The sequence below is a fragment of the Dendrobates tinctorius genome, unplaced genomic scaffold, assembly GCF_039654945.1.
Source record: "Dendrobates tinctorius isolate UK_male_01 unplaced genomic scaffold, ASM3965494v1 ptg000022l, whole genome shotgun sequence".
In the NCBI taxonomy this organism is placed as follows: Eukaryota; Metazoa; Chordata; class Amphibia; order Anura; family Dendrobatidae; genus Dendrobates; species Dendrobates tinctorius.
The window spans coordinates 26,580,322-26,594,631 of NW_027361690.1; the positions used below are offsets into that span (position 1 = coordinate 26,580,322).

General features: G+C 40.9%; 1 protein-coding gene across 1 annotated transcript in view; it reads left to right on the top strand.

Annotated features, from left to right (window-relative positions):
* WHAMM (WASP homolog associated with actin, golgi membranes and microtubules) overlaps positions 1 to 14,310 on the top strand; it is a 31,048-nt gene that overhangs the window by 13,382 nt on the left and 3,356 nt on the right. Inside the window, exons 4-9 of the mRNA XM_073568521.1 lie at positions 2,953 to 3,122; positions 3,795 to 3,960; positions 7,512 to 7,690; positions 10,518 to 10,604; positions 10,731 to 10,826; positions 10,923 to 11,334. Of these exons, the coding sequence (XP_073424622.1) occupies positions 2,953 to 3,122; positions 3,795 to 3,960; positions 7,512 to 7,690; positions 10,518 to 10,604; positions 10,731 to 10,826; positions 10,923 to 11,334 (1,110 nt within the window). The remainder of the gene's footprint in view (positions 1 to 2,952; positions 3,123 to 3,794; positions 3,961 to 7,511; positions 7,691 to 10,517; positions 10,605 to 10,730; positions 10,827 to 10,922; positions 11,335 to 14,310) is intronic.

Here is a 14,310-nt window from a genome sequence, read left to right on the forward strand (position 1 = left end):
GAAAAATTTTTGTCCAAATATATATGGACCTAACTGTATATGCTAGTGAAATGCATAATTTATGTATTAATCTCACAATGTGCAGTCTGACACAAGACTTGAGTTATCCTATTGGTCAGTGACCCTGTCACCAAGGTTCAATGGGGAGGAGTTTCCTCCAGTCTCTGTCTAGACAAGACAGGGTTCTGGAAAGTTCCCTGAGGAGTCTGGTTCAAGATGTGACCCAGAGCAGACCTCATGTGAGGGGTCTCCCGACCCCCCCCTCCAGGCTCCAAGCCTGGAGGTTCATCCTTCTCTTCATCTCAAAACTTACAGCCAGGCCTAATTTCCTGGATCTTCCCCTGACTTCTACAGCCAAGATGGCTGAAGACTTTTAACCTTTTTTTTTTTTTTTTCCCCTGGATCCCTGCTGTACGGAATAAGGTGTGCTTCTCCAGCATTAGGTCACACTAAATGTGTACAGAGGAACCTATTGCTCTGCGTGTTGAGGAATTTGAGGGTCCCCCGCCTCACCGCAAATTATCAGTTATTTACTTCATGTATATTTCTGCATGTACCATGACCAGCTGAGAAAATGAATAAGGCATTTCAGGTCTGTACATATTGCCATCCACCAAGAGACTTTGAGTTTCTTATAATTACCTGCAAGTACTGCTCCTAACTAATACAGGTTGTTAAAGCTCCAGAACCTCAATTCTGTGTCCGAATTCAATCCTGAACGGTATTGGCCGTGGATTCCCCACGTGAGCTGTAAACTACTACTTCCATGTTATATCTCCCTGTTCTTCTGAAATAAAGCGGCTGTTATCCCCGAGACCTGTTGTCTGTGGTTATTCAGTTGGCTGTAGACACTGCGTGGGGATGGATAACCGTGAACGGAATGGCCCCATACCAGGGCTGTTGCACATGTATCCGGGTTCCCGATGTAGCTTATTCGGTAAGCGCTATAGTTCGCCAAATAAGCGGGGACCCGAACAAATTTGCTCAATTCTACTTGTTACCACATCGTAGATCATATCATCAAATTCTAGTGTTCAGATTATGTGTCAAAATTCTATTCTGTCACATGAAAAAAGGATGTTACCTGCAGATATGAGGTTAATCAGCTGGTTAATAGAATTCTGACACCGTGCGTCCCCCGTACTTAGAGGGAAATTAATTTTATTATCCTGGCAGCGTTCCTGTTTAAGTCGTCAGTCTGTGTATAGAGAGGGGCGGCTGTAACTGCGCCCCTGGCACTGACTGACAGCAGGCTCCGTGAGACCAAGGGGTGGTTACAGAGCAGTGACTGAAGCCGCGCCGCTCCCATAACTGAAATCTAAATGACACCAGAAGGAATAAAATTTTCTCCCGGCAGTGGGGCTCTGAGTGCCGGCGCTGCGCAGTTTCAGAATGCAATGAACCTGCACATTAACCTCATATATTCAGGTTAAGTGTTTCTTCACGTGACAGGTTCTAGTTTAAATTCATGCTTGTCATAGGAATGGAGTTTTACATCTGGAAAACTCCCATTTGGCTGTGTGTGCACACGGAGTCTTTTATGGTGAGTTTTGAAAAAGAAGCTGATCTTCCGCAGAGTTTTGAGCCATAGCTACCCGTGTGATATCATTTTATAGAATGGGAAAATCTTTACAGAGGTTGTCTCTGAATACATTGTTATGACATATATTTTTGGATGTTTGCCATAAATGCCCAGTACATGCACATTCCATCTCTGGAACCCACACCCATCTCCAGAAGTGGGGGGGGGGGGGTCCTCCGCTTCCCTATTCCTACTGCCGACATGAACATATTGACGGGCGCCGCCATACGTGTGCCCATTATTCACTGGTCTAGGAGTTCAGCTGGCAACAAGTAGACATTTATGGCCTTTCTAGAGGCACCGGTCACCAATCTGGGACTGACCTTTCTATTAAATTAAAAAAACAAGTGGGCAGCCTCACACTGGTGCTCTTGCTAAATGATAAGTTGCTGTCAAAACAGCTCATAAATGCTACATATGCCCCCGAAAGTGCCTAACTTTCTACCAAGTCAGGTCCGAGCATCCGGGTTGTAGTATGCTGACATGGACAGCGGGATCCAACAACACTGCAACCACTCTCATAGTGAAGAGTGAGATGTCTTGGTACTGATCCAGCACTGCCACATACTAAGCTGTTGCAGAAGACTAACATTATAATGGCCATCGTTTTGTAACAGCTTAGTAAAGTACACGGCAGGGGGATGTGGGTTCCTGTGTTTTTTTTTTTTTTGGGTTTTTTTTTTTTTTTTTTCTGCATGCCGGGATTCCACAACCGAAAGCCGGTCCAAACTTTGTAGCACAGTTGGACCCTTTCAGTGGTCATTAGATCTTTTGAGTGGTTTTGACAATTTATGTTTAGTAAAATCGCCAGTCTGGGGCTACCTTTTATTAGCGATGAAGGGCCAGCCCCAGATTAATGACGAGTACTCTTTAAATCTGCAAGACATACACCACAGACCAATTCTGGGGATTTGGTAAGCCTGACATCTACTTCATACTCTTCCCATTTTTATCAGACTTTGACGCCAACTTTTTCATGAATGGCCTATGCATAATAATGAGTAATAACACCAGTCCTTTTGCTCAACATATATGATAGAATATATATCCCCTCTCAAACAGCTCCTTATATCGTCTGTGACATGTACGTGTTGACAAATGCTGATTATGGATTTGAGTATGGTCCCGTTGGCTTTTCACTTTGCTCAAGAATCTGCTAATACCATATTAAAGATTTCAGTGGTTTCTGCTCTGTTCATTTCAAAAGCAGCATCTGCCTTGAATTGATGACTGCGACTCAAGGGCCCTAATTTCCCTGATAGGTGGCTGATTATTTCATACATGTGCAAGACAGAAATAATAGGAATACTCCTATTACAAACTGTTTTGAGGATTACACACCCTGATGATGACATGTATCTTTTTAACAGCAATGCAAAAACATATGGAGTTGGACCGGAGGAGATTTGGACAAGCCACATGGGCCTCAGCGGTTCCAAGACTGGAAAGGATCAAGTCCATGTTGGCAAAGGAAAGTCTTCAGCATATGAGATCAAAGGAGTTGTGCCTGAATCAGAAGAGGGCAGATATCAAGCAAAGCGTAAGATACTTTATAAATGTTACTTCTGTAGATTGTAACGTTTATTTTAAAACACCCTTTCGGCCAAACTCGGAGATGTTATATTCGAGCCGTGAGGCGGTAGATCTAAAAAATTAGGACTATTCCTTCCCTTCCATTAGTAAGAATAATATCTTTATTTATATAGCGCCAACATATTCCGCAGCACTTTACAATTCAACAGTTCATATTCAAGTCATAAGTAACAACGTTAAAGATAATACAATAATTAAAGCAAATATAATGATGACCCTGCTCGTAAGAGCGTACAATCTGCAATGATGAATAACTGCACTTGTTAGTATCTCACGGCAGAGCTGTAGCCAGCTGGCCATTCTTAAGATGGCCATGCACAGTAGCCTTATATGGACCAGGTCAGCCCATCATCTAATGTGAATAGGCGCCTCCTGACTCCTCCAACAGAGATGTCGTCAATAACGTCAGTAACTTGTATAAGAAGCAGGATCACTGATGTTGGTTGCATACATAGTGGAGATGTCAGCCGATCAGCAGCATGAGTTGTGGCGTGCGAGTAGTCGACTACACTACTACAGTATCTGATTGTATAGAGGAGTTCTGTACTATGCAGTCATTGCACAAAGCAACATTCAGAAAGGCGCAAGACAATTTCACAATGTGCACTTGATCTGACAGATGGAAAATCTGAGTAACTGTGATGGGGCAATTGCATGTTTGGATCGGCTGGAGTTGCAGTACTACGAGACGCAGCTAGAACTATACGATGTTCAGTTTGATATATTGAAACATGAAGAAATGTTGCTGATAACTGAACTAGACACACTACGAAGGCAAATGAAAGGTAACTACTTGTACTGTAAATGGCAGCGGTAACTAATTGTGCAAATGTATTGTGCCCAAACTGGCATTGTTCTGGAACGAGTTAGGCCCATTGTATTCCATGATCATATTTGACATACAATTGCAATCAAAAGTATTTAACACCACTCGCAAATTGATTTTATTTGCATTATTTACATTCTTTTTGCTATTTGCAATAAACCAATGAAGCAAGAACAGTTTAAATACCCCAACACAGCTGATATAACAAGTGGTCTCCAAAAAACGCCACTTTTACTTACTAATGCTGCAGTCTTAGAATTACTCAACCCTTTCATGACAAGCATCCTTTGGCTGTTACGACCTGCTGCAGACATGACGCATTGCCAGACACCAGGTTTCCTGAGGAATCTTGGCCCAGTTGTTTTGAGCTATTTAAACTGTTCCTGTGTTTTTGGTTTATGGCAAACATCAGAACATTTTGCACATTTTGTTAGGATAACTAAACTTTTTTTTTTCTTTTTAATTAATTTGTCCAGTGGGGAAAAATTATGAAATTTTGAAAATCACTTTATTAGGAAATTTGCCTTAAAGTGACTTCCACACCCCTGTTTTTCTCCAGAATCTTTGCCTACCTTTTAGCTGCATGTTAATTGGAACGTACTGATTTAGAGTACAGATCATTGCTGTGACTGGGTCAGCAACTGTGTCCTCCTCTGAATGTTGGGCTTATCGGAATAATCTCCTGCATCAGCTTTTTTCTCAGAGGTAATGAGCCTCTGGTGCTGACCCTTACTTTTTGAAAAGCCTGACATGGACTATGTGTCTTGGCTGACTAGTCCAAGGCAGGGCCCCAGTGGTTCATTCTCTTCTCCCCGCTCCCACGTGGCAAGGGGGAAGCCACCAAGAACTTGCCTTGAACCAATCAGCTGAGACATGGGCTTTAATTCATCATTGATTATGCCAAAAATCTGGCTCAAAACGCTTTTGAAATTTTGCGCAATGCAGAGTAGCACAAAATATTTGCAAATTTTTACGTTTCCACACCATTTTTCATAGCTCTGCCAATATGGGTGGAGCTGTGATGGGAAAGGGGCATGGTGCCACAGTTTATCTAATTCATGATAGTAAGTAGCGATTTAGGGTTAAAAATTAACTCTTTAATGAGATTTATCTTAAAATCAATAGAACACACAGCAAAACCAAAAGTGTAAAGTGCATGGGCTAACAAACAAGTAAATGGTATAGCAATAAGACCAGAGCTCCCTTTACTATTCCCTGGTAAGTATGGCGATGGCATGTTGTGATTATGCTGATCCACTGATAGGGCAAGCCAAGTCTAGGGTAAGTATATTGGATACAACTGCACCCTAAATCTAATAGTGACGCCTAACACAGTATTATATTCGACTACAGACAATTAGGTGTTCTGTATTCCCAGCATCAGCCATAGGTGATGTAATATACCATGTCTACAGCTAAATACCCAGCATACTCTTAATGGTAACTGTTGAGAATTATACATTGGTTATCTTTATCATTTCCAGAAAAAGTGAAGGTACCCCAAACAGTATATACCTATGAATCATGCTGTGTATATAGCAGTAAATCAATGAGACACGGAATTGAGGAGCTGCTAAATAATATATATCAAGCCTCGATCATAATGCACGCAAAATGATAAGCGTCATGAATATAATAGCAGCATCAACTCAAGATAAATGTGGTCCCCAAATATAGTGACAAAAAGTACCATATATCATGCATTGAGCTTAAATAGGTGTCACTACACCGTTCACAATGAGACATAGATGGCATAGTAAGATAATAAATGGAACAGTCTCACCGAGCTATCTGATTTAGGTGACCAGTGTACACCCATGATTGTCCTTCCTATTATGCCTGTGGGACCCTCATGAGAACCCCCGACGCGTTTCGTATCCCTCACTTATCAGGGTGTGTTCCATAGATTTTAAGATGAATCTCATTAAAAGTTAATTTTTATCCTTAATTCGCTAGTATCAATTGATTTTTCTGTTGGGTTACCACACCTTTTGCTAATTTGTAGTACATCTAATTCATGACTAGCTGTGGCTGCAACTCCTACTCCAGTCCCTGACTGGATTAAGATTTTTGAGGCACACATCACTTTTCGAATGCAGCCTTTCATTAAGAGCCATACTCTTCATAATTGCAACACTCAAGACTGGCGTGAACATCACTGGCCTTGATGAATCGGGGCTATAGCTCCCAGTCAGCTTTTCCAAGTGTGTTGTCTCTGAAACCTAATGGCATTTCAGAGTAAAGGAAGTCTTTTCACCAAGACTCTGATTTATGACACGTTCAGTATTTGGTCAGTATTTTACCTCAGTATCTGTAAGCCAAAACCAGGAGTGGGTGATAGAAACACGTCACCACTTCTGTATTTATTATACTTTTCCTCTGATTGTTCCAGTTCTTGTTTTGCATTACAAATACTGATGTAAAATACTGAACGTGGTCTCATGCTGCCTGTGGTTTGTACATCATGAATCAAATGGTGGGTTCGATATAAATAAAGCACAATTTATTTTATTTAGTAGACCCTTTGTAAAATTATCTCTTGTTTTTTGTACCCCAATGAAAACATGCACTAGAAACACATATACTTAGGTCCTGTAACTTGAGTTTTATGTTGTCTTTTATATGCAGTTTTTAGGGGGTGCTGGGGGTGAATGGGAGAGATACAAGGGGTGTAATGCGTACTGTACTCAGAGCTCTGTAGGGCAATGAGCTGTACCTGACCTCCCAATAAGAAATGGCTATATGAAGGTGGGCTTTGTTCAATTGAGCTTTGTCTGCTTCTCATAGCTTTTTGTGTGTGCCATTTTTTGGAGTAAGTACTGGCTTTTATTCTAGTTATGGTATTTCTTTTGCTGGTATTTCCATGGACATCTGTTTAAGACTTCAAATGCATGTTTAAAAAATTCTACAACTTTGTGTGTGTGTAAAGGAGGCCTTAAGGTCGCAGTCCAGTCTTACCAGAAATGTTACTGGAGGGTACGAATTGGATGAAGGCAACAAAGTCTGACTTTCCCACCTGCTGTCAGACCCATCACAGACCACTCCAGTGGTCTGCCCATTGGAAGCTATGATGACTGCATCGGACCACAGAGGCCTGTTTGGCTCCAGCAGTTGGGGGAGTAGAACTGCGAGAAACATTCAGTGATCCACTGTTCTAGCCACTTGACTGATGCAGTCAATCACGTGTGGCTCCACTAGGCTAACAGCTAGTAGCTCAGATTTTACTTCTGCCCTAGCTGTGCCACTGGTAAAGTTCTTCAGAAAGCTGGACTGCTCCTTTTAAGGCCTTCTTTCTCATGTTATTTTTTTTTCCTAGCATTCTACACAAACACCTTTTTTAGAAAAATGGCAAAAGAAAAACTATAACCAAAGCAAACACCTCTGGCCCTAAAATTGCCCACAAATGTATATATTGCATTTTGGGCAAATCGTTAAATCGATCCGTAGAGTTTTTAGTGCATTTGTAGTAACACTAATGGCACATTAGTAGTCTGTTCCTTTTGATTGCAGAAAAAGAGGAGGAGGTTGTCTACTATGACACATGTGAAGAACCTCAGGAGCTACAGACGTTTGAGCAGTCCAATAACAATTGCAGTTCAACATATTCAATGCTCAGAAGAAAGGCGCAACAGCTGGAGTCAAAACGGGGGAATATCTGTTCAAGACGCGCATTACTGAGGAACAAAAAAGTATGTTACAGTATTAATTATACAGATTGTAAAATAAAGAGCACAGCAAAACTAAGCGCCATGTTACCTGATGGAAAGCAAAGGCGAAAAGGTAACACAAGATCTCAAAAATGATTAATTACATGATACAAGGGAAGGGTAAGCATACCCTTCCCTTGTATCTTGTAATTAATCATTTTTGTGATATTGTATTACCTTTTCCAATAAAGTATTGTATTTTTATATATATGGGATCTACACCTAGAACTCACTGCCAAGCTGGGCCAAAATCTAACTAGAGTGATCATTCGGCACATCTGCCTAATATAACTGCTAGTGTTAATAATGAACATACCAAACGCTTATTACGTACCAGTACATCTTACGTCAAGTGTAGGTTTACGGAGCTGATCCCACTCCATACACAGCGGGTGTTGGCTGTATTATACAGATGGCATCTGCGCTCAATTGGGGTGAAGTATTGCATTAGATACTATAAGCTAGCAAACGATCACTTGTTCTAATCTTCAAGGGGGGGATGAAAAAATGAAAATGAGTAAAATTTTTAAAATATTATAAAAATATAAATGTTTGAATCACTTTCCCTCCCTATCACTTCCTTTCCAAGAATAAGACATAGGTTTGTGATTCTATTTGGTATGTGCGCATCTAAAAAATTCCATTACGTGAACTTATAAAATACAATTAAATCAATATGGCAAATGCTGTGAAGAAAGAAAATCAAAATGCATGAATTGCCGTTTCTTGGGGTCATCTCACATACCAGAAATAATGGAGTAAAAGTCAATAAAAATATTTGTATGTACTCCAAAATGCTACCAATGAAAGCTCTATCTCACCAAGGAAAAAATGGTAAGTGCCAAACCAGCATCAAGGAACATGTAAAAAAAAAAAAAAAAAAAAAAAAAATTGAAACTTTTTTTATTTTGACTTCATTAAAAATACAAGGGATAAAAATGGACATTCTAAGACATACGACGCTTTACGCATTTTCAGACAGCAATTTCCTTACTTGCAGTCAAGTGTTCAAAACGTGTAAGGTGTCGCATGATTTGGAACCTCTTTTTATTCCTTGTATTTTTAATGAAGCTAAAATAAGTTGCAATTTGTTTTATATATTTTTCGGTGCCAGATTGCAACTTTTCCATCTTTTCCTTGGATACCGGTGCCAAAGTTCTGAGCATCAATCTAATACCAGAATGTACAGGTATTTTCTATTTCATTGTGATGAGCTGATGGTTTCTTTCTAACTAAGGCCGCCCACATCTACCTTGATGGGGAAAAATAAAAAGTTACCACTAAAATATAAATAAGAACTATATTTACCGTAATCGTGCAGATCTGTAGAATCACATTGCTGGGTAATTTTAAGGCTGTGTGCCCACAATGCGATTTTTTTTTTTTTTTTTTTTTTTTTTTTTTTTTTTTTTCGGTTTTGCCGTGATTTTCGGTGAGAAAACGCTGCGAAAACGTTTAAAAATCTTGTTCAGAACGCACCCCATGCATTCCTATGGCATTCCGCACATGCTGTGCTAATGCTGCGCTTTTTTCCGCGGCGGAATCGCATTGCGGAAAAAATCGCAGCATGCTCATTCTTTTGTGCAGAATCGCAAAGAATTGCTGCGATTCCGCACCCATAGGAACGCATGAGAACCACTTACTTCCCGGATGTGGCTATGCCCACCATGCGCGAAGTTAAGCGTCTCATGTGCGGTTGCTACCCACGGTGTGGAGGAGAGGAGACTGTCCTCCAGGCCCTGGGTACCATACGCCTGTCAAAAAAAGGAATGAAAAATAAAAAATCGGGGTATATTTACCTTCCGACGTCCCGCGCTGCCATCCCGGGCCTCAGCGTTCCCAGTAATGCCTTGCGGCAAGGTCCTGTAATGACGTAGTCTCGCGTGACTCTAGCGGTCTTGTGAGATCGCTATAGCAACGCGAGACCAACGTCATCACAGGTCTCGCAAGGCATTACTGGGAACGCTGAGGCCCAGGTTGGCAGCGTGGGACGTCGGAAAGTAAATATACCCCGATTTATCATTTTTTACATTCTATCTTTTACTATTGAGGCCGCATAGGCGGCCTCAATAGTAAAAACCTGGTCACACTTGTCAAACACGATGTTTGACGAGTGTGACCAACCTGTCAATCACTTTCCAAGCGATGCTTCAAATCGCTTGGAAAGTGCTTGAATGTCGCACGCGAAAATCGCGGTAAAATCACGCGGGAAAAAAAACGCGCGATTTCTGGGAAGGAGTCCGGTTTTCAGTGTCCGGATTTAAACGCTACGTGGGCACATAGCCTAAACGCTGTGAAAACCCCAAAAAACAATGGTGCATTTGTATTATTTATTTATTCATTTTTTTGCCATTTCACCGCACTCTGAATTTTTTTTTTCTATTGCTATGCCGATAGAAAAATAAAAAGTATCGCTCTTTGAAGGCGGGGAATAAACAAAAGTGCCAAAATGTAAAGTCACCTGGTCACAAAGGGGTTAAACATACCTTTTGTGTCAGCAAAATGTGGATGTTTTAATCTACCTCCATATCCCCCCTGCTGCAATCGCAAGTGGCTTGCAAATGTCCAACTGGGAGGAGACTGCTGGGAGGTGATGGGGTGTCTTGTGCAGAGAGGGGAGTGCATTTGTGGCCCTTGCGCTGACAATGTGCAGGGCTGATCCAGATGGCAGTGTATACCAATAATGACGAGTGAATTTGTAGAAGACAGTTGTTATCTGTGGCTGATAAAAATTTGTTCTTTCCATTTTTATGGGTTTTACATTTGCCTCTTAAATCTAAATCCTGTGTGTCCATTCCAATGGTTTTAGGATCAGTGCATAGCAACACAGGAGCTTAAGCTCCAGCAGTACCAGGAAACACAGAGGCGGCTTCAGCAGCATCACTCGGCACAGATGGTGAGTAGAGTCTATGAATAGTATGTTTTCTGATCCCGCGCCAAACCCCTAGTGCAAGTGGAAGCTTCTGTACCATGGAACCGGTGTGTGGGAGACACTTTAACAGCATTCTTTGTGTTACGACAGAAAAGAGACAAGAAAAAAGAAGAGGCGATAAAGAAAAAAGAATGGGTCGATCAGGAACGGCAAAAAACACTACAGAGATTAAAGTGTTTTAATGATGTGAGTGTAAAATTGCAGTGTTCAAGTTGTGCACAGTCATGAATGCAGAGTGTATTTAACGGAAGCTTACCGGTCTGATAACGTCTCTTTATCTAGAAAAAAGGAACTCATGTTGTACTGAAAACCTCTCGAATACAGTCACTTTTACCCAGGAAACCTAAGGAAGCACAGGGACCGGGGAGTGGATCACCAGACATCCCTGTCCATATTGTTGTCCAGAAAGGAGTCTCTGAATGTACATTGGCCAGTGATGACCCCTCCAAGCAGAATCATTTCCCACCGCCACCTGTTGCTCCTCCTCCTCCACCTCCTCTTCTTCCTCCTCCATTAGTACCTCCACCGCCGCCGCCCCCACCACCACCATGGAGTTCTCTGATAGAAGGTCCCGCTCACTTATCTAATTCTGCTGCGCCACGAAAACCACATGAACATCAAGTGCTGAAAGCTGAAGATGCTGGGAATCGGACAACAGTCGGAAAATTAAAAGCCCAATTCAGCCAAAATTCAGGTATAGAAATAGTCTTTTTTTTATTTTTCCCTACCGCTATAACTATTAGGGCCACCACCAAATTATGCACAAGTTTTTCATTCTGATTTGGAGCTGCCCAATAAACTTAAAAGGAATCTGTCAGTAGGATCCACCCTCCTTAGCCGTCTATATGGGCATGTATAGGAGGTGGAATAACATGAAACCTTGATGGCCCAACAGATCTCAGCTATATTCCCACAACGTTTGGTGAGATTTTGATGTTGTGGATTTTCCGCAGCATTTTTGCACCTATTAACTAAATTGGGTTACTTGTATTTTCCGTTGCATTTTATTACATACATTTTTGATGCTGCATTTTTTTTTGTCTCATGTTGGTGTGTACATGGTTTAAATAAAGTTTTTCATGCTTCCTGGTATTCGAACCTTTCAAAATGTTATTGATACAGTTATGAGCAGATTATGTGCGTTTTTGATGTTTCTACTGCGGAAACATACTAAAAATGCATGTGCGTTTTTTACCTGTGGATTTTCCACATCTAATTGCAATTCTATGCATCCACAGTACTAGAACTGTAAGACACTGCATTTTTGTCTTTGCGAAAATACGCAGCACCAAAAATGTTTTTTGTTTGCTTTTTTTATGCATTATATTTTGTACATTCTAAAATATATTTTTTTGCATTCTATTTTTTATACACCATTTTGACTGTATAAGCATTAATCCCTTCAACCCCGGGCTATTTTTTGGTTGCTGTCTTTTCTTCCCACTCTTCCAGGAGCCATAACTTTTTTTTTTTTTTTTTTGTCAATATAACCGTATGAGGACCCGTTTTATGCAAGATAAGTTGTACTTTTGAGTGACACAATTTATTTAATCATATAGCGTACTGAAGAGTGGGGAAAAAATTCCAAATTCGGGGAATTTGCTAAAGTGCAATTTCACAATTTTTCTTTTTTTTTTTTTTATTTACGATGTTGACTATATTCTAAAACTGACCTGACAATATGATACTCCAGGTGATTACAAGTACACAGATTAAAAAAAACATGTATAGGTTTCTTTTTTTTTTTTTTTTTAATTTAGCTGGTGAAAAAAAATAGTAAATCTGTATGGAAAATAAAAAATTTGCTTTTGTCACCATTTTGCAAGAACTGTAGTGCTTTCATTTTTCTGTATCTGGGCTGAGCGAAGGGCTTTTTTTTTTTTTTTTTTTTTCTCTGCACCCCAGAGCTGACGTTTTTACTGATACCATTTTGGGGTAGATATGATATTTTGATTTCCTTTTGTTGAATTTTATTGCAATGTTGTGGTGGCCCAAAAAACCTTTTCTCTCATTACCCCATGTAGTGATTGGATTAATGTATTTTATATTTTGATGGACCAGACCTTTCTGAACTCAGCGATACAAAAAGTGTATCTTTTTTCTAAATCAAAATTTTATTGGTTTTAATATAGGAATATCATAAATAATACTTCACAATCAAGAGATGAGAAAATGCAATACCATAAAACAGGTCTTTTAGGAAATACAAAATTACAATATATGAATGAAGTCGTTATCATAATACCCATTCATTTCACACTATATTTATAAGCGGGATAAAGAAAAAGGGGCAGAGGGGGTGGTCAAGAAATGTGCTTTTTTTTTTTTTTTTTTCTTTTATATTCAATGGGATAAAAGGGGGAATGATTTGCACTTCTCTGGGGTTTTTTTTTCCATATTTTTAACAACTGTATCTGTAGTCCACTTGGGGGAAGCTGCGATCATCCGTTTGCTTGTACTATGCAAAGCTCCTATAAATGCCGGCTACAGGCCAGCGTTCACAGGAGGACCATAATAACAGACGTGGGTATCAACTGCAGACCCTCAAATGTTATGAGTCAGCATGAGCCCACATCAAAAGAAGGGACATGACATATCTAACATACACTTACCTTGTAATGTCTTCCAAGCGGCGGAACAGGATGTGAATTCTGGGATCCGGACACATCTGGACGGAAGTTCACCGACCGCCATATTGGGACACTCAAGTGATGGGAGTCTCAATATGGAAATTGCTGGTGGTACCAGCCTCTTGCGCGGTACCACCAGCGGAACACCGGCACAACATACACTCTGTATATGCTGTACGCACCACACACACACTCTGTATACGCCGTACGCAGCCTCTTGTACGGTACCACCAGCGGAACATTGTCACGAACACGCCACCGCCGGGATCAGCCGAATGATTCACTGACCGCTGCCATCTTTGTACATGAGTGCATGCGCAGTTTTAATGTGGCCGCCGCTATCTGTCTGCACAAACATGGCAGCGGTCTGATTTACTGCGCCTGAATCATTTATCTGATCCCGGCGGCAGATGCGCAACGAGTCTACAAGCAGAGGAAGCCAGTCACATTAAAGGGGGTTTCCCATGAATGACAATTTTTAAAATGAACTGTCTGTGTCTGACCGTGTACAGAGCATACCACATCTCCTGGGCAGGGGTGGAAGTAAAAGACAATACTGACATTACAGCAGGGGATCGCAGAGGATTCATTTTGTGAGGTAAAATATTTCGCTGACTGTTTTTAAACAATATTTTACCTCACAAAATGTATCCTCTGCAATCCCCTGCTGTAATGTCAGTACTGTCTTTTGCTTCCTCCCCTGCCCAGGAGCTGTGGTATGTTCTGTACACGGTCAGACACAGACAAAGGGGGATAGCACATGGAGTAGACAGGTCAAAGAACAGAGCAAAGACGAGAGAAGTCAGCACATGGGGAAAGAGAGAGTGGATAGGTGGGTGAGCACATGGGAGGGGAGAGATTCTCACCGCTGCAAAGCCTGCCCCTATCGTGACATTACCGCCCTCACAATGCGATAGCATCAGCCTCCATCCAATGACTTAAATATACGTCAAATATTCTGACTGTCTTGAAGATGACCTGTGGCTGTTTTTTTGCTGTTATTTCCCTTAGTATTCCACAATGGTTTTTTTTAATAAACA